At 48.9% G+C, this 26478-nt stretch overlaps 2 protein-coding genes across 3 annotated transcripts in view; one reads left to right on the forward strand and one right to left on the reverse strand.

Annotated features, from left to right (window-relative positions):
- Positions 1-26478, reverse strand: part of LOC116430652 (uncharacterized) — a 201912-nt gene that overhangs the window by 171219 nt on the left and 4215 nt on the right. The gene's annotated exons all lie outside the window — the stretch shown is intronic.
- LOC143175047 (tubulin monoglutamylase TTLL4) lies at positions 17847-20991 on the forward strand. The gene is made up of 5 exons (XM_076371865.1): positions 17847-17861; positions 18195-19029; positions 19342-19748; positions 19823-20213; positions 20431-20991. Exons 2-5 carry the CDS (start codon positions 18415-18417, stop codon positions 20890-20892), a joined length of 1875 nt encoding a protein of 624 aa, XP_076227980.1. The 5' UTR covers positions 17847-17861; positions 18195-18414; the 3' UTR covers positions 20893-20991.

Here is a 26478-nt window from a genome sequence, read left to right on the forward strand (position 1 = left end):
CGCGCGCGAAACCCCCGTTTATCGGAACCCGTTCCGCCGTTCCCGCGTTCTGCGTGACTGAACATCGGCAGGCATCGCCTATCCCGCGGGCGAAAAGAAGCATCGCCGAGCGCGAGCTTTTTCCTTGCCGATAATTTCCCTCGATCGGCTCGCCGCGATCGCGAAAGGAAGAAAGCAGCGAGTTTTTAATTGCCTCACGGCCGGGCCGTGATCGATCGTTCCAGCGCAGCGGTCGCATCAGCGACTCGCATCTCGTTTCGCGACGGGGACTTAATTGGCCGGCTCCGTTAAAATTCTCACCGATGACTAATCTGCCGGCCGCGCATTCCCTTTCGCGTTACGTAGAAAGGCGACGACCGAAAACGGCAGCGTGGAATCTCGGTTCGCGCGCCGCCAAACCGGTGTTCCCCGATTTCCAATCTATCGCTGGTAATTTTCATCGATAAGACGTCGAGCTGACTTTCGGAGAGAGTCCTTACTTTTCACGTCCTTTTAAGTCTGACGCTTATTGTTGGTCTAGAGTAGCAAGTGTTATCCTCTGATAAGTTTCTATTCTACCGTTTTATATTGTAATGTGGTTTGGAAATTACTCGATATGAACATATTTACTGTTGCGCTGGTCACCGATGACCGGAGTTTTGGAATTACTTGAAAATAATTATGATAAGAACATTGATGTCGAATAGAAGTATTCAGCAAGACAAGTAGCTAGATGATAGTGTAATATTTTGTCGAAACGTTCTAAATTCTCGTGACATCGACGTGTTAATATGATAAAGTGTTATACCATATTTAGAGAGATCGAATGCAGAGCAATGCTTATTCGCCAACTACGTTCGACTTCAGTTTTGCCTACCGTTATCTATAAATTATTCTCGAACACATGTTCGCGAGCCATTGTCAGCTCGACGCTGAAACGTCCATCGCGGGGAACAGAACAGAAACTGTGTCGCGTATTGAACATCACGCTCCACAAATCGCGAGAATGACAGCGAACATGCGTGCGCGCGAATCGCTACGGGTTAAGAATTAATTCGCTGGAAAGGAGTCGCATCGGGGAAGCCTGTCAGGCCCCGAGGCGGTGCTTGACGAGCCAGTAATGATAATTAATCGTTTCTCCGCGAGACGCGCGTGTACTAGATCGAATCGACGCTACGCGACGCGACGAGCACGCGACCCCCTGGTTTCGCAAAAGCCTCGCGAGGAGAGGCCCGATAAAGACCGGGAACAGCGCCGCGTGACGAAATTGAGGAATAGAAAACGTCGGGATTCGACCGACTCGCCGTCGAACGAGAGAAAATGCTAAACGCTTCCACGAAAACGCGAGCTCGGGCCAGCGGAGCTGCTCGGTATTCCGTGACCGCGAGAGAGCCAGCCTCGACGGTTGCCAAATCGTTTCTTGCCGAGGCGATTCCATGGAAACTCGAGACGCAACGATCGCCATTCCAGGTGATTTTCAATTTTTCGCTCCGTAAAACGCGTCGTCTCGGCTTCCGCGGAAACCGGGCCGTCCTGTAATTAATCGCGAATCGCGTCACGTCGACGAACATCCGATTGGAAACATGCTCCCAAATGAGACACGCGAACCTAACGACGATACCGTTTTCTTGGAAGGATCGGGATCAGGATGAAGTTTCGAGTTTAATTATGTGCACGGCAAATTCGAGGGTAAATCGAAACGAAGCGACGCGGGAATAATTAATCGCGAAACACGCCGTACCGATGAACGTACCATCGAAAACGTTTCCTTAAATGAGATGTGTGAATCCAATGGTACCGGTTTCTTGGAAAGTTGGTGATTAGGATAAAGTTCCGACTTGCATTATACAAACGGACGATTCGCTGGTAAATTGGAACGAGAAGTCAGGCAATTAATCGCGAATCGTGTCAGCTCGATAAACGACAGATTAAAAACGTGTCCCTTAAATAAGACGTGTAAACCTAACGACTCCATCGTATTCTTAGAAAGATAGAGATCAGTATAAAGTGTCGATCTCGATTAAACACGCGGTGAATTCGCGAGCAAATCGGCACGAAGCGACGCGGGAGCCGCGCGATAATCGCGTCGCGGAGCGGGCACGTTCCTGCCCGTAGAAAACAAACGCGGATACACGTAACGAAAATAATATTACGGCCGCGCGAACCCGATACGACGAGCGAACCAGTGACACGCAAAGGGAATTAGAATACGGGAGTATACCGTTACGATAATGGTGAAAGTGGAGACACCCACTTGCCGAGCGCTCGCCTCGCTCGTTGTTCTCCACGGGCGTCGCGTCGCATCGCTTCGTTTCGCTCCGCGCGCGGAATTAGCATGATTATCGTTGTTCCGAGCCGCGAATCGTCCCGTTTCGAAGTCCTCCTTACTGGAAACCGTTTGTTAAATATAAACCTTACGATCGTACGACTGTGCTGAAAACCAGATAAGAGTTAACTACCGAATAACGAGTGTAACTTATTTATGCCTCCTCGTAAAAATTGGAGAAACACATTTTCCGAGATACGAAGCGGCTCTTGTAATTTCAACAATCGTAAATATACGATTCTATATGGGTCATTCTGAAGATTTGGATTTTTCATTCAAAATTTGACTAAACTTTCCGACGAATATTCGGAATTTCTGATACTGAGATTATTCTAACTTCACCTATCACAATAATAAATATTTTACCGAATTCGTTAATGCTTGTTCTTCCAATGTTCACTTTAATTTCAATAAGAAGATACGATACTTCGTTAAGAATCGGTACGAAAGATTTCACCGGGCGTTCGTCGACGGGACTAATCGAATATGTAATCAACGACGAAGCGCAGCGCACACAACGCCGCGGCATTGTATGACAATCCGTCGGATGCCAGCGCCGTCGCCGCGGTTTTTTGCACCGGCGCACCGGTAAAGGCGACCGAAACGAAGGAAACTGGGATTAGCATGAGCGTTTGGTTCGGCTCACCTTCCTCAATGTCTCGTCCGCCTACTTTTTCCATCGATGGAGTCCTAAAACGTTCCGGTACGGGATCCGCGAGGATATCGAAAGGATGTCAACGCCTTTGCGCCGCGTCACCCCTCGCGAGCTTTCCTCCAGTGATATCATCGACCCGCTTGACATTTCGAAAACGCGCGGGCGGCGGTCACCGGCACGGAAATTTCGGCGACCGATGACGAATCGCCTTAGAGTCGTCTATAAGGCGGCCGCGGGGTCAAGAAATTGGCGCGAGCTTTCGAATCGTTCCCCGGGAATGGACGAAAACGGAGAAGGAAGAGCGAGAAACGCGGAGGCAGCCGTCAGTGGTCAGTTTTTCTGTTGTCGGCGAAGTGTGTCGCGCCAGCAACAGCGAGAGCAACGCCGAGCCGGAAATATCGGCGAGAGGAACAGGGAGGAGGGAACGCGAGCCGACTCGAATACGCTCGAATACGCTCGAATCCGTTCCGCTAACGGGTCTTCCGTTCGATTCTCGAACCTTTTCCTCGAGACTTTGCTTCGCGTCTGATTGCGTCCTATATGTTACGCAGCGTCGTTTTCCATCGAACAACTCGACCGCCTCGCGTTATCACAGCATCATTTCCATAGGAGATACGGTCGCACGATCGCATCGGTCAGCGGCGTTCCCGATAACGGTACGCTTCGAACGAGAGTCGCGCGAGCCACGCGAAAAATGCCTATCGGCGCGTTATAATTCCTCCGCGACTCGGCGAACGGCTTTAATGCTCGCCGACTCGCGCCGGCCGATGACGAGGGAACCTTTTCCCCCGCTGGAATTTCGTCGTAACTCATTCGGCGAGCGAGAGGCTTGGTGGACGGTCCGCTAGCACCGTGTGGGTACCTAGAGAATAATTTTCAAGCGAATAGATGAGGGGAGAACGAGAAGAAAACGAGACGCAAAAGAAACGCGTCGTTTCCACCTGGCCGTCGAGCCGGCACGCGCTTCGGTAACGTTTATCGATGGAGGATCGATAAATCGACCGGCCACGCCGCTCGAGTTTTCGCAACTGTGCGAACACTGGTTGACTCCGTAGTCGTCGGTCGCCTCGTTATTCTCTTCTTTTTGCATCGTTGAAAGGGGACACTTGATTTAATTTAAGTCACTCCGGTTCAACTTAATTCGACTGGATTTAGCGTCGCTCTTTGCATTCCTCCTGCGATCGGTGTGACTTGTGTTTCGCTATTTTATTGGATCCACTTTTTCGACGCGTTATTATCAGCTTTATTGTCGCTGTTATTTTTCTTTACGCCGTAAAGAACATAATCTGTACATCCTATCGTAAAATTGCATCGCCCGGCTGTCAGTGCAACATTCCTTGATATTTATAGACCGATTTATCAACTCGCTGAGAAAGAACGGGAGTTACAAACATCTAAATTAGCAGGGAAAAAGTAACATACATCTAAATTAACTAAAGGGCTCTGCAAAGGGAACGTCTCAGCGGTACGTTGGAAGGATCTAGATTAAAGCGGAGCAAGGGAATTCTTGGCTTCGTACGAGACCATACATCATTCCAAGCTAATTACTAATTAGCTATTAAAGTGCGGACAGTCGGTCGGAGAGTAATTTCGATGAGGGAAGCGATGAGGAGCTCGTACACTGCGTGTACTTAACGTCGCGGGACACGCCACAGTCCGACGAGGAATCGATAGCGAGCGAATTTACATTCGTCCATAACTCCGCGCTGAAAACCGTATCGCGCGATTAACCCGACGATCGCGACGATTCCGTGTATCGTCGACGCGTCGATTACAGTTTATTAACGAATCCGCCTCGGAGTAACTCTCGTTTGGCCTTTCGATAGGATTGATGAATCGCGAAAGAAGCAGTAGTTAGATAAACACGGCATCTTAATTAAACTCTAGTAAAATAGCTTGAGACTTTATTCAAAAGCGAAAAACTTCGAAGGCCAGGTCTTCTTTCCTCCGTCAGTCCTCTTATAAATCCGTCAAAAATTCCTCCCTCTTTCTAATCAAAGAACAATAGATACCAACATCCGTACTGCACAAACTTCGATAAAACTCAACGTCGATTGATTTCGTTTTCGGCCGGGCAAATCGAATCGCGAGTCAAATAGAACCTGACTCAATTTCACGGCGACGGTGATACGCTCGGAGAAACTTCCCCGCAGTTCGATCGAAAATCGGCGCGAGCCATAAGCCGGTAGAACGCGGTCGTCGCGTAAAACAGGAGAAGCCAGGAATTTCTTGAGAGGTTATCGGTCGAACGAGAGAACCAGAGGGTTTTACGAGCAAGGGGAATAATGTGGAACGGGGCGACAACACACGCGAGACGATAAATCTGAGCGCGGCCGACACGGGCGGCCGCGCCGGCGACGCCATTTTCTTTTTTCTCACGCGGCACTCGAATGAGCCGGGATCGCCGATCGCGATCCCGTTTCCGCTCGATGCGAGCGCGCCTTCCGTCTTCGACCACCTCGGATCGACCCGAATCGGTTTCCCGCGAATTACAATCGCCTAAACCGGCCGAAAGTAAAAAATATGGGATCGCGACCGGCCGCTATTAAGCTGTCAAAGATACAAATCGTTCGCGTTTCGATCGAACACGTTTTCGCCGATCGATCTTATCTCGCGCGCCCATCGACAACACGTTTTCGCCGGTGTCGACGATCGATCGATCGCTTTTCCGAGCGATATTATTCGACATTCCGCGACCGGCGAGCATTATACCGGTTCGGTACTTTAAATACGAGCGCGGATAAGCAAATGCCCGTAGCAATTACTCGCCGGCACGCTCGAAAAACGCGATCGCTCGTGAACCGATAACAAAAGCACGCCCTGACCGGCGATCCACTGTTATTATGTTATTATTGCGACCTGACTCACTCTCGGCGCCGCCGCCGCCGCCGCGAGAAAACCGGCGACGCCGAGCACGGTGCGCCTCCTCCGAGCGAAGCACACGCGTGCACGGACGACGAGCACGATTCATTCTCTAATAAGATCCCGATTTCGAAGAGAGATCACGGTGTTCACACTTAATTGGCGGACGGAGTTGCAACGATCCGTTACATCGCGTGTCCGACTGGTCGAGCGCATTCTGCTCCTGCCTGCCAACAATTTCGCTCGCCTTGCGAGGAAAAGTGGAATCGCTTGAAACAAGAAGCTCGATAGTTTGAATGTTAATCCCTCGTTAATAGTTAGCTCGGAAGAAAGCAATTATGAACGAGTCGTCTGTGACGTTAGATGGAATGAAAGCGACTGACGATTTCAGGATTTGTCCCCGCAGCTAGTAATACCTCCATTTTCAAATATTTGTAACCTTTATCCTTGACTTATTTTATTTCACACGACTGTTACGTTGAAACATTCGTATCATTCCGTATAATTATACGGCGCGGCGACGGAAAAAGAGGTTCCATTGTCTTGTTCAGTCTTCACATCCTGCGGCCCGAAGTTCCTAACAATACGTCAGTCATCCTATTACAGTAACCGGAGTCGTCATCTCGCTAAAACGACATCTTCATTTAAACTAATAAGATTCCGTAAACAATTCCTTAAATGATTACATCGCGCTGATGTGAGCTAGACCGGAAGCAAGCTCAATGTCTTCGAGATAATAATATTTTGTATTATTACCAAATTGTTTTCAAGCGTGTTCCTATTTAAAATCGTAACGCATGTCACAACGCGTGGAAAGTTGACGAGGCTTCTTGAATTTTAATCGCGTTTCATAAAGGCGAGCCGTAGCATTTGATTCAATATCGTAACTGTGAAGACTGTTACCGATACAAACGCTCTTCGCAAACGTGTCGAGGACTAATCGAACAATCTGAACCCGCGAAGAGGATCGATCGCAGTTGGTCGGAGTTAACGCCTCGACTCTATCGTCGAATTCCGAAGCGCGTGCGCGCCGTTTTCATTAGCGGCTGCAAGGACGAAAGTTGGACAACTCGATCGGGACGATGAGTATGCGTATCGATGCACCAAGCGGGCCGTTGGTATGCGCATCGAGACCATATTAGCGACTCCTGGTGCACGTATGTATATTAAACTAATGCGCGAGATCGGCTCTGTCAGGGTCGCCAGCGCCGATACCGCGACCAATCCGTGTCCGAGCTTCCAATCCCGGCCTTGATCGCGAGAGAAAAAAATTAATATTCACCGATCGAATCGCTGTTGCTCGCTTCGCGGACTACTGCTAACGATTATGCAATGAAACGATACGATATCGGCACTCGCGAGCTTCGACTGGAAAACTTCGTGCTTCCCAGACTTCGTTTCCGCGAACGGCTCGGAAAATTTCCCATGGAGAGCCGCAACGCTGTTGATGCGAATGGGAGGCTGGTAACGCGAGAAACGTGCTCGGAGGAGCCTGAATAACGGCACCGCGGTGTTAATAAGTCATCGCTGATTACTCGATGTTCCGCGAGATTCGCGGAGTCGACGGTTTCGTGACTTTCAGCTGGACGCCAGGGTTGATCCTCCTTTCAGCTAACTGTAGAGCTGCGTGACTAGTGAATTTGCAAGCAATTCGAGGTACAATTAACAAGTTCGCGGACAGTAAACATTTTAATGAGCTTCAAAAGTAAAAGTGCATAATAATTGCAAAATATTAAGGCTTTTTTGAATTAAATGTATGATAATGAAGCTTACGAATTTCAATGTTATAACATTCATGTCGTTTTGCGTCACAATGAAAATGAATGCTATAGCATTCATATTCGCGAACGTGGTAAGCAGTAAGGAAACGAGCTTTCGTCATCGAGATTGGATTGTAAAGCTCCTCCTCGATTGAACGTGTTGATCCTTCGAGGTATCCTCAATTTTTCGCCGATTCAATTATAAGTCAATATGCACTTTTCTAATTCGTATGAATATAATGTTATGAATGAATCTAAGGAAAATCGGTAAGATACGTAGCGACTTGTATGAAACAGAATGTCGAGGCACAGGATTCGAAGGGTTAAACTCGCGAAAGTCCGAAACGAAGAGGAAAACGAAACATCGACGAACGCGTCGCGTCGATTCGAGGCCGAGGGCTCGTCACGCGTTGCGTACCGAAACGATTCGCGAATCACGGCTCCCCTCCGCGAGCGAAGCGCCGATTCATCGATAAAAACGTCCGACGAGCGGGAAAGCCTCTGCCCGCTCCGCTCTATTGACGATCGACGAAACCGACGCGGCGATTCCGCACAATGCTTGTTGCATTTGCATAGAAATATCTCTGGAACGGCCGCATAATGCTTCGTTGATTACCTGCACAGTCCTTGGCGAATCGGGATCAGACTAAACTCCGCGTCGAACGCGTTCGTAATAGATTTTATTGTTATTTTTTATTCGACATTTTCTTCTGCGTTTCGATTCGCTACAAAAGAACCGAGCCGTGATACTAGGCAGCTAACCTCGATTATCTGGACGCATAACTCTTTCGACGACGATCCCGAAGGCGCGAGCGAAGTGTTTTTACGTTTCGATATTTCATAATCTTCGGTATTTTTAACCCCTTGACTACCGCGGACGCCTAAAGGCGCAAAATTTGGTTTCGGTGTACTGTTGGCGCCTATAAGTGTCGGTTAATGTATAAATAACAACCATTTTACCTCGATATTTTTAACTGTCCCGGTGAACTCGAGATCCCACGATTCACTCTTTCCATCGTTAGTTATTCGCGTGAAGCGGATCCACGCGCGAAAGAAACGGACTTCGTCGGCACAATGCGCGAAACGCGGGTGGGCGTTATTGCGAGAAAAAGCCTAAGGCGGGAAGGAGTCTTTGCAGCGAGTCCGATCTAAAACCAGCGGAACGAGTGCGGGAAGCTAGGATAGAAGATTCCCGTGGACGAGGGACAGGGCGATATCGACGACAGACGGGATCAGAGCCGATTACGCAACCGTCGTTAAATTTAGACGAGCGATTCGACGGTGCGGACGTGCGCCGCGTGTTAGGATGTCTCGGACAGGCGATGACGATCAATCGGTGCTCGATTAGTGGAACGGATGGCTCGCCACAATGCTGCGCTGCATTTGCATAAAAATGTCTACAACCGCTGCATAATGCGGCTCTAGTGTTGGTGCCTCGGGTAGACCTTGGCGTGGCGAGACCTTCCTGACATCGACAGATGCGCGAAAGCTGTTGCATGCCTACGCGCCTCGCCGCTATTATGCGGCTCGTCTACGCCGCCCCTGACGCGGATCCGAAAATGGGAAACATTGTTGACGCTCCGAACGCGCGATCAGCTGGAGCTTCCATCGAGAATACTCTCGGGACTGATTCAATCCATCGGCTGAATCGCGGATTACGGAATATTACGTCCTTCGATATTCAAAGCTTCGAGCGCAAGAATCCTCGCGCGATCGAACGTACCCTCTAAAAAAAGGATTCACGAGTGTCCAGAATAAGATGAAAGAATCCCAGCGTAAAAACGGGAGCATTCCTACGTATCATTTTGCTCACAAATGAATCCCGCTGACTACTAGTTTCTTTCGAAAGGCGACGCACGAAGAAAAATAAAGATTGTAAGACGAAAGACACTAACAGCACGGTCGCCGCAGACGTTTACGAGGGACCAAGAATTTTCTATCCCGTCGGCCGCATCATCCGCGAAGTTAACGTGTCACGAGCGCGGCGGTCCGATCGTTGGGACCATTAAACGGCCATCGATTATACGGTAATTACCGTTTGGCTAATGGAAACGCGGCGAGCGATCCGCGGTCGTTTAACCCTGGCGCGGCTGACGACCACGGGCGAAGACGATTTTCCTCGTGCCCACAATGAAAGCTTCCCACCGGCTGTTTGCTTTCCTCGCGAGCGTCGCTCGCAGCCATTTTGAAAGTCGCCGCGTATCTTTTAAATGCGAAGGACGTAACGCGTCGAAAATAGACGCGCGGCTGTACCGCGAAACCGCAAGAAAAGTCGCCCCTGTCGGTCGGTCCGGGCTTCTTCGATTCCTCGTCTCGTTCGGGACCGCTTCGTACGGCCGCGTTCCCGCCCGATCGGCGCACACCGGCGTTCGTTCCGCTGCTCCGGTGCATCGGTGCACCGGGCTGCGTGGCTCGCGCTCGCGGCCTTGACGCGCGCGTTTCTTGCCTTTGACGCGCGAGTATCTCTCAACATGGAGAGAGATTGACAACCGCTCCGACAAATCGGTGCCGACCGCGTTCCTAACTGCCTCCCGTGCGCGCGGCTCTTCGATACACCGATCGATCCCATCGGCCATTGATAGAACGCGCGACGCGTGGACCGATATCGCCGCGAGACGAGGCTCTCTCCTTTCAGCGATTCATCCTTCGCTGGGTGGTTCTTCGGTCCTCGCTAATCGTTTCGATCGATGATTAATCGTTGCTGCGGTATTGATCGCGTGAGAAAAAAGACGCTCAGAACGATCGAAACGATGACACAGGAAATATTGATAGGGAGTTCGCGTTTAATCTGTGGGCTTCTTTTTATTACGTTACTCTGCGGAATGTTAATCCTTTCTGCTCGGAGCACATCGGGAGAGGGCTGCCCGATTAGTCGTAGCACTTGGTCGGTAATAAATTAACATATTTATGGTTCATATTTACTTATACATGTGTTTAACATATATATGGTTTACATTTACTTGTTTATTTAGCAGTCACAATAAGGTAGCTGGAGGAAGACCCTCGTCCTCAATGATAAAAGTACTTTGCTGAATCATACCTAGACTTTGACCGAAAAGGGTTTACATCGAAAGTAGTTCATTTCATTACCGAGTAATATTCTGTTTAGCGACCTCGTAGATACCAGTGAGTTTCACTGGTTGCAAAGCCTTTCTCGTCTCGACGCCAAAGACCGATGCGTTGGTCTACTGAAACGATCGCGTTCAGGTTTCCAAGGCGCGTCACGCGATCAACGGCTGCATCTGCAACCGGCGCGCAGCAGTTTCATCGTTTATAAACAATAGCAAACCGTTTCTAAACAATGTCCTCGTGGATAATTGAACTATCCGATTTCCAATGTTTCCACAATCGAAATCGCGATGAAACTGTAAAAGGAACCGTGGCTACTGCCACGCGATCGCGTGAGCGGCGTTGCGTTACGATAAACGCATCCGTAAACCAGGAAGCGACTGGTTGCACGTTCGCCACGCCTAGAGGGCCACGAGGCCGCCCGCGAATCCCGGAATTTACACGTTGGATCGTTGTTACAGAAGCAGTCGCGCGAAACCCGCGACTCTGATCGACGAGAACGAGTGGCCCAGTCTGCCCGGCCGAACGTTTTTAACCGCGCGGCGCGAAACAACGAATAAAATACGGTCGCGATATTTCACTGTCGTCGCGGGCACGAGGAAGAATCGAGGAACGAAGGACGAGGGGCCCGAAGTATATTCATCGCGACGGCGCGCGTGCGAACGCCGCGCGTAATAGCGCGTCGCAGATAATAAATCGTCGAATCAACGAGGAACGAGCGTGCAACACGATTTCGCTCGTAACCGGATTAATTCACCGTCCACGCGCACCCTTTTCTTCTCCCGATCGAAACACGTCCCCTGCATATTCATCCTCCGGCCAGGTCCAATCAAATATATGTGCCCGCGTTAAGATTCCGCGCGTATCCAGCAGTTCCTATAAATATTCGATCGCTCGGCTCGCCATTAAGCCGCGAATCCGCCGCCGATTTGTCGTTGCCCGGTTACAAACGGCGGGGACACCGTTTTTATTTTTTAGCGGCCACGGAAAACGAAACTGGAGACACGTCTCGTAATTAACAAAGCCCGCGAGGGATCATTGCGCGTCAGAGCGATTTATCGCGGCTATTACGATTCACGGATCGCTCGCGAAACGAATGGACCCTCGATCCGACTTGTGTTTTTGCCGGTATCCTTTCGATCTCGGGACTAACGAGGGAGAGGCCCCAATTGTCCGCCTTCGATTTCGATAGCGTTTTTCGTCAGACAGTGGTGTACGTGTTCTTAACGATACGCGTGAAGTATTAGGTGTAGTTACTCAATAGTTCTGGAGACACAAATAATTTAAGTTAAAGTGGACTTATCGACGGTTTCGTTACTCGAAGATCCTGAGGTCGATTCCGAGTCCCCACGCTACTCATTCTTTCGTTATTTTTTAAATTTTACTTTTCTTTTTATTTTAAATTTTTATTGCCATTCTTTAGTGCTGAAACTCAGTATTTATCAGATGTTCGTGGTATCGGTATTTTGTATTCATTACACGTCTTCATTATGCGAAGCAGTCAACAAGTCCATTTAAGCATGTTTCGATTACTACTGTCTACAATTATGATACATCCAAAAGTTACGTAACTTTAATCTCTTATATCTCCGAAGTATTGGCTAACTACACCTATTATTTTACACGTATCATTAGGAATATGTGCATGTACTATCATCCTATAAAAAACTAATGAAATCGTAGTCGAACAATCGGGGTCCTAGCAAGAGTTGGCGCAGATCGGCTAGATTACTGTAGATAAACGGCGGTATTCCGTTTTTTGGAATGGGAAACTATGCCGGCGGACAATGTAAGTACTTACAGGCAACGTCTATTAGCCAGAACCAGGCTTAACCAATATTCCTGCCCACGCACGCGAAATACCCGCGATACCGACGCGTACCTCGCCGGTATCGCTTCTCCCGAAGCTCATTCGTCATTGTTAAACAATTTTCAAGCGATACGGCAAAAGGCAATTTCGACGGAAACGAGGTCAACGAATAACTTCGCCTCGGCCGAACGGATCACGATGTCGAGGATAAACGCGATTCCATCTACGCGCCGGCTACAATAATTCATCCGATTGTTGTTCCCTCCGTTGAATTTCCCCGCGCCGAACGAACGAGCCGACGAGAATTTAATCGAGAATCGCGGTAGCGCGGATTCTCGTGCTTCTCCACGCGAGGAGAATGACGTCAGCGCGTCGCGTCGCGTCGTTTTATATTTTTCCGCGCGAGCCCGAATAGAGGTTGCCGAGAGGAACGATCGGATACATAAGTACTACATACACCGATCCTCCAGTGGCAGTGTTCTTCGCCGTTGCGATATACGCTCGGCGCGAGCATCGCGTGAGATAACGAGAATAATAATTGCATCGCGGGCTTTACGCGCTTACTGCATATCCGTAAATCCACCGAGCACGGTGAAGTAACGTGCGCCGAATCTTGAGAAACTTTCCGCGCAACGATTCCTCGCGAAAAGTCGTCAGGTGATTCAGCGTTGATTCAATTCAGTTCTGAGATACTTTCGAGCTACAACACCTTCTCCATCCAGCGCTAACTTTAAATTTGCATCTCAATCTTTACAATGTTTCAAAAATTTCAAAGTAGAAAGTGTTTCGAATTAATACCTTTCCTAACAAGTTTATATTTCAATCCTGAGACCTGCCAGTCTCAAGACATCTCCAAGACCATTATAACTCTTAAAATCTACATTTCTACGAACGTTCAACTCCAAATGAAACTATCTCGAAGTAAAACCGTCGAGGAGTCACGCTCCGTCCTCTCGTTTTTCTGGCACCAGCAAAGTCTGTCGCGCACGTGCACGCAGCAGGACGCGTCGCTAGGTCCCGAACGCGTAAAACGGGAGTGCAGAACGCGGTACGGGGAATACTTTTCCTCCCGCGGAGAAAGAAATTCCAGAACAAAGTTCGCGGCGGCGGATCCGCCGAAAAAGAAAGGGATCGAAGGCAACGGTGGCCGCCGATTTCAGCCCACGAAGTTCGTTCGATCGCGGACGCGCCGCATGCACGCGGGCCGCGACATCGCTAATGCATCGCGAGTACTATGCGGCGCGGCCGTGGATGCACTGCAAAATTACGAGACCGGCGCGGCGCGCCGCGATAGGAATTCCCTTCTGTTTATGGAAGCGAGCGTCTCCCTCGGGCGTTCGGGGACGCCGCTCCGCGTCGACGGAAAAATCGGGGAAACGGATCGAAAGCGAGATTCGCCGAGTGCGTTCAACCGAACAGCATGTCCGACGATCCTACTGTTCGTCCGTAAATCGCAGGAGACAGGGTCCACGACCGTTTAATTGGCGCAGACAACAATCGCGGCGCTAATTAACCTTCGGAAATTCGACGAGAGGATTCCTCTCGCTTTCTACGAATGAGTGTCTCGTCTTTTGTATTCCACGGAGTTCGCGGAGGATCGAATAATTCGGATTTCTATTCCCAAGTTTTAATTGCGAACCGGAGCGTCTCGCGCGGGACACGCGACGAGAGAAACGCGCGGAACCGCGCAGGGGAGAACAGGCTAATCGCGGTCAGCTGACTAATGATGTTCAATATTATTGTTGCAAAGTACCACATCTGAGGTACTTAATTTTTTTTCTGCGCGTCTTTTTATACGTCTTTTTATATTGTTCACTACGCGTAACTCGGTTGCCACTCGATCGTTGCTCAACAACAAAGAAAAACAAGGTTCATCTGTTTTTATCATGATCCATGTAATATATTCCATGCAGATGTATTTTTAAGGACTGTATTTCTATTTCATGCAAATATTTTTGATGTATACGCTTAATATTCAATTTCATCGATTAATACATGCGCGGGCGATAATGGTCGCTCGCCGGCAGCATGATCGTCGTTATTACGCGCGAGGAATCTTTTCTCCGGATCGAAGGACGCCTGTTCCTCGTCATTCGGAGACAATGCGCCGCGCGTCGGCTGCGTTTTCTCGCGGTCAGGCTATCCCGAATCGACGCGGCGCAGAATAAACGCACTCTTTCAGCGACCGTTACGCGGTCCCGACGACACCTCAAGGCTCCGTTCCTCCTTCGTCTCCGCCGTCTCTTATCTGTCCAACGGTTCGTTCTTTCCTTCGTTCCCATCGTACGCGCGAAGACTCGAGTTTCACAAGCCGGCTTCATTAACTTCTTCGCGAGTAGCCTCGCGCGGCCTCCTTTTTTCCGCTTTTTTCTCGACGCTTCTTCTGCGCTCGCGAATGGACAGACGTCGTGAGAATGATCCCCCCTCGCCTCTCTCGTCGCCCGAAGGACAAAGGATTATAGGTTTTCTTCGGAGATGATTTTTCACGCGCGTTCGATGCGTTCTTTCCTTGAGCGACGCGTCGCCGCGTCGGATAACGACCGCGCAAAGTCCGGCGAGAGTGAAACCGCCAGTGGCTCGCGGGAGAAAAGCTCACCGGAGGTTACAAGGATATATAATCCGCGATGCGAAGCGTTTGCGCAACCAGGAGTGGAATCTCTGGTATCGGTACCGGGGTATGTGGAGTTTTCCGATTGTGTAGCCCGCCTTTTCCCAATCGCTTAGGAAAGAAACGCGATTGCGCGATTCGCGAGCGCGAGTAACCGTGAAAACGCGATTTGCCTTGCATTCTTTGCGGCTTGTGAAATCTCGCGTGAACTTGCTGCGATGCTCAGCCTTTTAGATTTGTTCGATAGGCGAATGTTAGTTAGTGCTGGTCACTGTGATAAGAATACTTCAATGATATAACGATATTTTAGTGGACTGTATAATTTATTTGAATTATGATGTTGGAACGAAATGTTGAAAATACGTTGCACACTACAACTGCAAATGTATTCGCGCCGGTGAACGTTAGAGGTTACGCTGTGGACCATTCGATTGCTGTAGGCGGACTGCTAAATGAGTCGTTCAGAAGCCAATACAGTTAAGTCCAGAAGGGAAAATTGAGAAGATTCCTACAAACTTTAGTATTGTCTTTAGAAAAATCTCGAAAGCTTTCTCGCGAGTGTTCCCTGAAAATCACGGTGCCTAAAATAACCAGCTGTTGATCGAACGACAGACAATCGTAAGCTAATCAAGCGAAAGACTCGCGTTTCCATCGACGATTGATTTCCGTTCGGCTCGAAAAGTCGCAGGCCGGAATTCGTGACGCATTACGCGTGCCACGCGAACCGTGAAAGTGCGCGGGGCCATGATCAAGCGTGTGTTATCCGTCTACACGTACCCCGCGTATCGCATTGTTGGCGCAGGAGCTTGGCGCTCGATGCAAGGCGAAGCTAGGAACGGGGAGCCTGGAGATCATTACGAGCGTGGAAGAACGAGAGGGGGCCGTCGAGAGGTACCGTTCTCGAATTTGTCCGGCGAGAGAAAAAGCGCGCTGCCGTGATTCATTTTCAACGGGGCTGGGCTGCTAACGGTACGAGGCTGCAAACTCTCGATCCGAGACGAATCGGCGGACAGGAGTTTCTCAATCCGCCTCTTCGCTGGAATAGTGCTCGCGTGTCAGAGCGAAATTATCGAACGAATGAGCTGATCGAAAGACATTTCTGCATTACAACGTTCGATGCCACGAAATAAAAATTTCTTTATCATAACGTTCGATACCCCGAAATAACAAAAATTTCTTGGGAGAATGAAGAATTGCAACAGCAATAATGATTACTTCTCGGATACACTGTTCTCTGTATTTCACATATTCGTGAAACTGAAGCTACGCCTATGATAATAAACTACCTTCTACAACCTTCACTTGATTTCCAAAAAGAATCAATCTGTGTCGCATTAGCTTCCTTTATTTTTCGTTTCACAGGGTTAGCCGATGTAGCCAGTGAACAGCTCGTAGGCTAAACGCTGCTCGCGTTCCGCGACATCTCTGTCGAGCGCATCTGGACGCAGCCCGCGGCGAGCCGGAGGAAAAGCGAGCGAACTCGCGGTGCCGGAAGAGCGGAGCGGATCCGGCCGCGGCGGATCGCGTATGTAAATGGCGCGTTATATCTGCTATCGCAACGTATTACATTCTGCTGGTCAGAGAGCTCTCTCAGCGCCGCGCTGGCCGGCTGTGTCCGAGCATTGTGTACGCGGGAGATTAGAGGGACACGGGAACACGTTGCATTCCAGCGGAGCGGGGACCGATCGAGGGGGGCTAACCGAGCAGACTGGCGGCGTGGCCCGGCTCGGCTCGGCTCGGCCACGCACGGCCGACAATTAATCGTGCAAGATGGAAAACGCGACCAGCGCGCGCCCAGGAATGCGCGTGATGCGCGTAACATCGACAATCAGGCCTGTGATTGCGCTACACGGGAATCAAATTAGCATCGAGCAGCATCGCCATTAGAGCCCCGGACACTCGAGCGGAGCTATACATACGGGAACGATAGGCCTATTTGCGGATCGCCTGGAGACGCGCGACAGCGGCTTGTTTAGGCCACGTTTACACCGGCAGACCACGATCAGGGTCAACGGAAATTATCTGTGTCCGAAGGAAACGAATAGGATAAAGGATTTCTTTACAATTCGTCGTTGGTATTTTCGCTAACTTCTTAGTGTCCCTTCATTCGCTGAAATAATCGTTTCTACTGGACACTTTGTTATAATCGTTTCTTGCGTTAACAGTTCGGAAGATTTTTGAACGTCTTATTCGCAGGGAGCTGAAGAATACGTTGAACTCTCGAACATTATGAATGAAAGAAGTATATCAATGTTTCATCGTTTGAATAATGATGAAACTAAAACCACAGCTTTCGGTTTACCACAGAAAAATGTGTCACCGGTACGATACGATTCATTCTTGAATGATTAATCACAATCGCGTCGAGTCACAGCGCTTTCCTCGAACGTCGAACTCGATGATGAAGGCTGAACTCGCGACAGTCGCAGCTGTGCAAACGCACCCTTACGACGCCAGCCCGCAGCGTGCGTGCGAACCGCGTACGAAGTCCATCGCTTTCGCTCGTCGAACGGGGTGTACGCGAGCAGCGTGTTACGCGCGAAGCGTAAAGCATCCGCGGGTCGTCGGGGAATAAACGAAGATAAACGCCGGCGCGGCACGCAAATGCGGAAAGGCTCTGCCGGATCGATCGCGGCATTGTTCGCAGGCCTAGATACGAAATAGGTGAACGGAAACTGATTTAATGGCTGCTGCCGTCGCTTCTACCCTCGCGAATCTAATCAGGAACCGAGTCGAGCGTGACCGGAATCGTCCGGCTAGCTCGTATTTTCGGGAGACGATACACGGTTCAGGTACGTCCTCACTGAAGCAGCATCGAGGAACTTTCTGTTGCCTCTTATCGCTGCGCGTGAAACAAGGCATCGGAAAGGAATGCGTGTCCGGTCAGAGTAGAAATAATGACCTATTTGCCGGTACAGTTACACGAATTAACTCCTTGTTTTTCGTGGTCATATTTAAAGTTTCATCATTCTTAACAACTAATTATTAGAGAAAAAGGAATTCTACGTTCATTAGAAGTCAATGTTCACTGCGGAGATTAAATGTATGCGGGAGAAAGATAATATTTAGTTTCAACTTGAAAGATCAAATTAATACAATGTTCATTAAACTGTGATTTTCACAAGATGGATGCAAAGATACAATCTAATGATCCGGCATCCTCGTCGTTGGACACCTTGTACACGGATACGACGCCGAGTCCGATAAATTTCTCGCGGCAACTTCGGTTTGCACCGGCGCTGCGCGACGTGCTCCTCCCCTGATCATGGCCGTTGGTTAGAAATTCCCTCGAGCAATCGGAGGACCGATAATGACCGGGAAATTGACGAGTATTCCGACCTCGCGATGCCGTCCGACTTCGGCTATCCCGTTCTTCCTATTGGATCATTTGAAAACGCTGCTTACAACCAGTGCGCCTCCACTTGCACCTCCGGTGGTATGATTAACTTGGATGTGGATGAGGAATGGCTAATCTATGCAGAGCTCACAGAGGCTGCGTTACTGGACGCGGCCAAGAGACGGAGGAACGAGGAGTTCAATGTTTCATCGAAGAACATTTTGAAATCCGTGGACTCGCAGCCGCTGTCCAGGTGCACGGGAAGATCGACGAAGAACAAGGATGCATCCCGGTCAAAGGAAATTATTTTCGACGAAGGGGCGGACGGTGATAAGGCCACCGAGTTTGAATTCGCGTCCCAGCCGATGAGACGAAGCCTGTTCCCCCATGTGCCTCCGTACATTCTGTTCCAAAGCCACGAGATTCGCCCGTCGAAGAAACTGTCGAGAGACTTCGCCAGGCTTCTCCAATGGAAGAGCACGGCTTCTATGCCCAGGATCCTTGTGAAAATTGTCTTGAACTCGGGTTATCGAATGGTCAATCAGAACAACGACTGGTCTGCTGTTTGGTATCCCTCGTTTAAAGATACCTCCAAGTATCGGCGCTTGAAGAGCTACCAGAAGGTAATAGCCTCACGAAATCGAATCTAACCCGAAACTTAGAGGACAGGATGATATTCTTCGGTGAAAGGAATTGACCTTCTCCCATCCTTATGCTTCTACCACACTGTCTTTGTATTCCCTTGCAACGATCCCCTATTTGTAGACAGAACTTATCGGGTCGAGCCTGGGATTGTTCGCTTCTGATTTTTAAAAAACACTAGATTTCGCTTGTTCGATGTAATGGTTCGTAGTGTATCTTGAAACACTCGCAAGGAATTTAGTATGTCGGCACAACTGGCAATCGAAGGGTGCTAATGAAAGGAATCGTCGCAGGTGAACAGCATACCAGGCTCGCACAGTCTAGGCAACAAGGACCAGCTGTGGAGGAACCTGAGCAGGATGATGAAGAAATTCGGCCAGAAAGAGTACAACTTCATGCCACGGACTTATATCCTGCCACGGGAGATCCACAAATTCGAGTACGCGTGGCAAAAGTACCGGGTCGGCGGCACGTGGATCATAAAACCGCCGAACTCGGGTCGCGGCCAGGGCATTAAAGTGATTAATCAATGGTGGGAAATACCGAAGTGGCATTCGATGATCGTGCAACGTTACATTTCGAGACCGAGGTTAATCAATGGCTCCAAGTTCGATCTGCGGGTCTACGTTCTCGTGACCAGCGTCAATCCGACGAGGATCTACATTTACAAGGAGGGCTTGGTCCGCTTCGCCTCGGTCAGGTAACTTCGAGATTCGATCATGAAGACAATATGATAATAACCAGGTTGGAAGCTTCTATTTTGTAATTCATTAGGTATATCCGTGGAGTGAACCTAAGCGACAAGTGTATGCACCTGACCAACACCAGCGTGAACAAATTGAACCCCGGCTACGTGATGAACGACGGAGTGAACGCGTTCAGGGCCCACAAATGGTCGTTCGGGAGTCTATGGACGCACCTATCGGAGGAAGGCGTGGACGTTACTGATTTGTGGTCCAAGATCAAAGACATTGTGGTCAAGACACTGATAGCCGCAGAATCAAGCATGAACGCCGCCATTTCGGAGAACCTAGCCTCGAGATACGGTTGCTACGAGTTATACGGGTTCGACGTATTATTAGACGAGACTTTTAAGCCTTGGCTGCTCGAAGTGAACATCCTGCCATCGTTGCACACCGACTCGCCACTAGACACTATAATTAAGGTGATCGATAACTTTAAAGTATCGCTAAAATAGAAGACTCGCGAGTCCGCCAGTTACTATGTGTTCAACAGATTTATCCCTCCCGTATAATGTTTCAATAATTTATTAATTTACATGATTTTATTGCTCCATAAAGTATCAGAAACGATTGACCGCATAAGCTGATAAGCTATTCCAAACTAGATCTATCTACGGCTTTTTCAAACGTTCTTCGCAGGGTCCTCTAGTCAGAAACGTGTTGAACATGGCTGGCTACCAGATCCCGAAAGCCGAGCGAACCTCGGCGAGGAACGGAAATCATGGAAAATACGACTCGATCAGCCACGATTCGAAGTTATACAGCATGTCCTTGAGCCTGTCAGAGAAAACGAAGCAGAACGAGATCAACGCGTTGCAGAACCGCCACGAGTATCTGGACCGAATCATTGAAACATTGACCAGAGACGACATCAGACAGTTGATCCGATACGAGGACGAGCTTGCCCAGGTCGGTAATTTCGAGAAGATCTTCCCCACAGCGCAGTCGTACCCGTATCTCAAGTTCTTCGAGGTGGAGCGATACTACGATCGGCTTCTAGACTCGTGGGAGAATCGTTACAGCGACCATAGAGCGGAAGGGATCAAGAGATTGAGAAAATACTGCGAGCAGATGCGACATTTAGACGCGAGTTCCGATTAACGCTATTCCTGGATAATCATGCGAACTTGAGGGTTTCGATGTTAATGCATGTAATCAGAAACTAGGTCGACTTTGTTCCTCTTGGCAAGTGTCTTATCGTCTTTGTGATAAAACGTTAAACCGCGTATTTGAATATCGGTTTCCTCGCGTATGCATAACACACCAATCCGCATGCTCGGAAAGAAATATGACTCAAAGACAGTCATCGAAATTGCGATTTACGCCTCGAAGCTTATCGCGCGGCGTTAACGCGATACCACCGGGCCCCGCTTTCGCTGTCGCAGATTAAGATACCAGATGCATAACACCGGCCGGGGCGCCGTGTAAATTATTTTGTCACGCGGAGACATTCGATGTGAATGGAATCCAAGAAATCCGGACGAAACCTTACGCCTGTTAATCCACCTTAGGGTTGCGCAACGCTGTAACCACGAGACACGATGCAAGTCGTTTTAAAGCTATATCGGTCACGTTGACGTCACACCTTCGTAGTTCGTCGCTTCGGTTGCCACGACAGACTTCCTTTAACCCGATTTCCCGTTCAATTTCACGTCCACCGAGACGAGACCAGAGTCAATGAAGATCGGATCCACGCGTTTGGAGCGGAGACAGGTTTCATCGCGAGACTCGTTGTCTCCGAGCCATTCTCAAGTCGCGCGCTGCCGGTGAATCGATTCCGTTACACTGGTCGTTCAATTCAATGTTATGAAACGAGTCAAATTTCTCGTTTCAATTTTCTGTTATATTTCATTGTTTTATCATTTTAATGTATGTCAACCTGTATCGAATGCTATGTTCGGAAGAGAACCTTCAACTTTGTGTATCTGATATCAAATTATACGTGTTAATTTAACTTTGTAACAAATCTAATATTCTGGGAGAAGATATTTGGAACAGTGAGCAACGAATTTAATTAGGATCTGTCCTTTAAGAGGTTGACTGGCTCTTAAACTGATAATCAACCGATTCCATTGACTCTCCACGGATTTCCACGCACGAATCTCGTCCGCGATCCAAATATTCTCGCCCGAACAATTCGACGAGCTCGTAAAGTAAATCTACAGGTACAAAAACGACGACTACGGGGCTCGTAGGGCAATTTAAACCGTGGAAACAATTGAAATGGAATAACGCTCGTTACGCAACCACCCGCATTAACGACGATGCACGCTGTTGAAACGTTTACAACCGACGATTCTGATAAGGCCAGGTCTAAATGTGTTCCTATCCTCCACTGCAACGGACAGTTTCATAACAATCTTCGACTGCGGAGCTCGGCAATACTCACCTCGAATTATTACGGGTTTTACGCGTTTCGCAGTGCCCACGAATTGCGCCAAGTGTAACAAAACAAACGGTTCAATGGAAATTTATTTAAATTCCTCTTTCACTCGGGAGCTTTCGAAATTCTTAACGTTCAACCGGTAGGAGAACGTGTGTTTGCATAAAGATTCGCAGTCTGAAACCGTAGAAACTGGAAAATCGAGGAACAGAATCTCCATAGTACATTGAATCCTAAATTTCAAACTCAATTTTCAACAACCGTTGAATGTTGTTTCGAGGATTAACATTTAAGTCATTCCATTCGACAGTTTTTCCAAAAGAAAACCGTAAACTCTTCGACTTCCCTTTACAATATTGCAATCTCGAACAGGACTCTCGATCTCGATCGTTCGAGCGACCGATCGAATATGATCGCGTTAGCAATAGCCACCGATCGGTCACGGCTCGTCACCTGCCTACAGGTGACGCAAGCGCGCGCGGCCGGTGAAAGCTCGACGGAGCGGAGACTTCAAGAAGCATGAATCACTTCCTGAAAATTCCGTACACTTCCAGCAGTTTTCAGCCGATCGGGACGACGGCCTTCCGCAGCAACAGCAGCAGCCGCCGCCGCCGCCGTCGTCGTCGTTCGCAACGTCATATCCCATGCAACCTACTTTTCTTTCCGCGACGGCGCGCACGTGACCGTCGCAGTAACCGCCGCGGGCCACGCGAGTCTCTCTTTCGCGAGACACCCATCGACCGCGCGTACCTCTACAAACTCTTCTTCCCTTTTCCTTTTTTTTTGCTCCGCCGAGCAATCTACGAAACAATCGCCTCAAACTTTCCTTCGTTAATTGTTCCCGGTAATTGTCTTCCACGAATCCCGAACGGCGAGCGAAGGAAACCGCTTTACAACGGAAAAAACACCGGGCACTCCGGCGAGCCGCTGTTAAATCGTAAACCCATCGGTTTCAGCGATCCTCCCGAATGATCGTGAATCTTCGGGGAACGGACGATTCTTCCAGCTCTTTCGAAAGAAGTCTAGGTTCAGCTGCCTCGAGGAATTTCGGCGGAGTCCATTGATCCTGGACGCGAAGTGTCCTTATCGGAGAGATAAAGGAAATGCCTATTGAGGCTTAGGCCTAGCTACAGCCAGCAGGTAGAAACTCCTTGGCTTGGAACTAGTTTCAGAGACGTAACGAATGGTCGGGAGACAGATACGTATGAAGTAAGATGGAGAGAAAGGGAGACAGAGGCAGGGGATACGAAGAAAAACGGTGACACGGATAATCGACGCTAACAATAAGAGGCATAAGTTTTTTACCAAACGGCGGGTAGGCGGTCTTAAATAATTTTTCTAGCAGATACATGTGTTCCGTTCTCGGTCGCGGTCAAGCGTGATAAAATAGTGGACTGTTTACCGTGGCTGCGTTCCGACTGTCACATTATTAGCGAGGGTACGGCTGCGTGACTCTGACAATCAGAGCAGAATGAGATCTGAAATTCGCAATCTCACCGACGAGTCTGCTCGGGCCACCCTAATTACGAGCGTGTATCGTCATTGTCTCGGGCAATGCGCGAAAAATGGGTTTTTTAGAAGCGATTGTCGCGATTAGGCTACAGTAGCGCGTTATTTTCGCGAATAGAACGCACTGAGATTAAAGACGAAGATAAGGTCATTTGTACCGCCTGTCGTTACCATTTGACAGTCAGTTTCTAGGATAACCGAGTCAACAAATGTGGGATCTACGAGATCCAATCCAACAATTCCACGGAGATTTCAAAGATCTGATTTCCACCCGACAAATTATTAACGATCTCTCGTGAACATATTCGTCGAAGAAACAAGTCGATGCTTTCTAAAGAATTACTTTCTAAAGAAAACGTAACGGCCGACGTAAAGAATGGTTAACAGAGATTAAAGGTCGTGAGATACATCGAGGATCGTGATGTGTATTAAAAGCAAGAGACGTGACTGGGTTCGATCGATTGATTCGCGAGCCAGGGACTATTCGCAGCCATCAATGGCCCGCTCCTCTCGATGCGCTTCGATCGAAAGATGAAATCGAGCCGCTAGAAGTTGCAACGCCAGTGAAATAGGTCAATCCGATATAAGCATGCCGGAAATTACGCTCGTCGGTAGAAATGCCGAACGTTACCGGTCACCGCGAAACGGTATCGCGTGCCGAGGTCTTTGTCTCTAGCCGACGTTGACTCACGCCGGTCGTTAGCGATCACGACCGATAAAAACGCTCGAGCAGGACTGGAAAATCAGCTTGCGAATGGTAATTGATAGGTACGCGGGGATGGCAACTAGATTTAAAGATCAGACCGGATGAACAGCCAATCCAGCCGGATAAACGGCGATCGAACTCTAATTTAACTAACACGTCCACTAAGCGAAGCAATCTAATCCGTAATTGAATCGCTAATTCGTTCTTCGCGAAGCAACAGGTCAATTTAGACGTCTGATCGCGTTACGCGAAGTTTATAATCTCTTTACCGGTCATTATCGATGCGAGTCGATTGAAAATGTGCTTCGATTTTCAAGTAGCCTCAACGCCCTAGAGGATTCAGTAGACATCGAAGCATCTTATCGTTACGGGATAAGATACTACCCTGTACCCATAGATTGAAGTTTTACATCTGATCTTTCTATGTATATTTTTCTGTTTTAATCGGCAATTAGAATGCTCGGTGTCCTCTGGTTAAGCATGGCGTAGCTCCGTTCCACTTTTCATTTCAATTCACCTTACCCCACTTCTATTCATAACGATCTCGTTAGCGTTTATAATTCATACGCTATCAGCATTCTCTTACGGTTTAATCTGCCCTGGCTTCCCGTTTGCTCGCTGCCTATTTGTCCCGTTCGTTAAACAGATTTAACGCGCGCGATAAAGACGCGCTATCGTTTTAATTGCAATCGTGTTTCCCAGAGCCGATGTGACTCGCGGAAACCCGAAGTGCGCGGGAGAAGCGAAGAGAACGACACGTTCGACGAAGATAAGGGGAAAAGCTGTTTCGTCGGCCAGTTTCCTGCTCACGGCTACCGACATGCGGGACTTTAATAGACAGGTGCTGGTAATAAGCGGGAATCGGGCACGAGCGAACGTTCTAGCGGGCGACTTCGAACGGTTCTATGCTAAACACAGGGATGCCCGGTTAATTCGACACTGTCACTTTCTCCGTTCCGTGGGACGACCGTTCGCTTCGTGTCGTTTCGTCCGCGTGTGCTGGCAATCGATCGAGAGACCGGTCGTCTTCGATCCTCCCTAGTTGAAAGTGAATTTCGCGGTTCGCCAACGGCGTGTCGGTGACCTTTTAACCCCTCGCCGTTCGATTCTCATCGCGCCTATGCTCTTCGAGTTTATTTACGAAGCATTTACTAGAAAACGAAATTTCCATTTATCGCAAGTACAAATTTACGTCGAAAGTAACGATACTGAGAATAGAAAAATAATGTTTCTCCTTATAAATAATAAACAACATTGCTGTTTATAAAACTGTTCTTAAAACCTTTGCGAGAAGATATTTTCTAGTAGAAATATCTATTCACTCGTGATTGAACCGAGATTCTAATTTACGATACGCGATCGACATCATTCGTAGCGACGAATGGCCAGTTGAAACGGAACTAGTCGATTTCTCCCATGAAATGAATCGACACGAACACATTTCGTCGCCGCGAATCGAGCCACGAAAATCAAAACACGATTCGGTGTGCGAGGGTGTTGCGTGAAAGCGTCAAATCCCGCGATGTCTGGATTTCTTTTAATTATTCGCGGTTCGACAAGTTAATTGTATGAAAGCGCGCGGAGAAAGCGATAGAAAATGTGCGTCTCCGCGAACGAGACGGACGAAACGTGACTCTCGACCGTGCCCGCGTTACGATTCCCAAACTAATTAGCGAGCCGCGCGAACAGGATCGTTCAGCTGGGCGATAATACTTTCGAGAGACTGAAACGCGTTCGCGGCGAATTTACGGGACACCTCGGAACGATTTTATTGTCGGCTGAGCTGCGCCCCCCATTTTTCACTTTTATCGCGGGATAGTTCACCAGCAGCCACGCTTATTTTTACGTAACCAGACGTGTTCGCGTTTAACTGCAATTAAACCGACTACTGGCGACGATTTTCGATCCGATTCGAAATCGCGCGCGGAAAATCGCTACGGTGAGAGTAACTACGTTATTGAAGGCGAGCGCGCACTGACTTATTTTCTGCGCCTGAAAGAATCGCGGCCTCCTATTATCCGGTGGCTGAGTCGCGAATCACGGAAAACGTAACGGTTTCGCCTCGAGCTGACTGTCGATCGCCGATCAT

This window comes from Nomia melanderi, chromosome 11, assembly GCF_051020985.1.
Source record: "Nomia melanderi isolate GNS246 chromosome 11, iyNomMela1, whole genome shotgun sequence".
In the NCBI taxonomy this organism is placed as follows: Eukaryota; Metazoa; Arthropoda; class Insecta; order Hymenoptera; family Halictidae; genus Nomia; species Nomia melanderi.

Excerpts from the sequence above, each read along its gene's own strand:
- LOC143175047 (XM_076371865.1), top strand. The coding sequence starts at position 18,415 with ATGCCGTCCGACTTCGGCTATCCCGTTCTTCCTATTGGATCATTTGAA. Across the intron at positions 19,030-19,341 it reads GCTTGAAGAGCTACCAGAAG|GTGAACAGCATACCAGGCTC; the intron begins GTAATAGCCTCA and ends GAATCGTCGCAG. Across the intron at positions 20,214-20,430 it reads CACTAGACACTATAATTAAG|GGTCCTCTAGTCAGAAACGT; the intron begins GTGATCGATAAC and ends CGTTCTTCGCAG.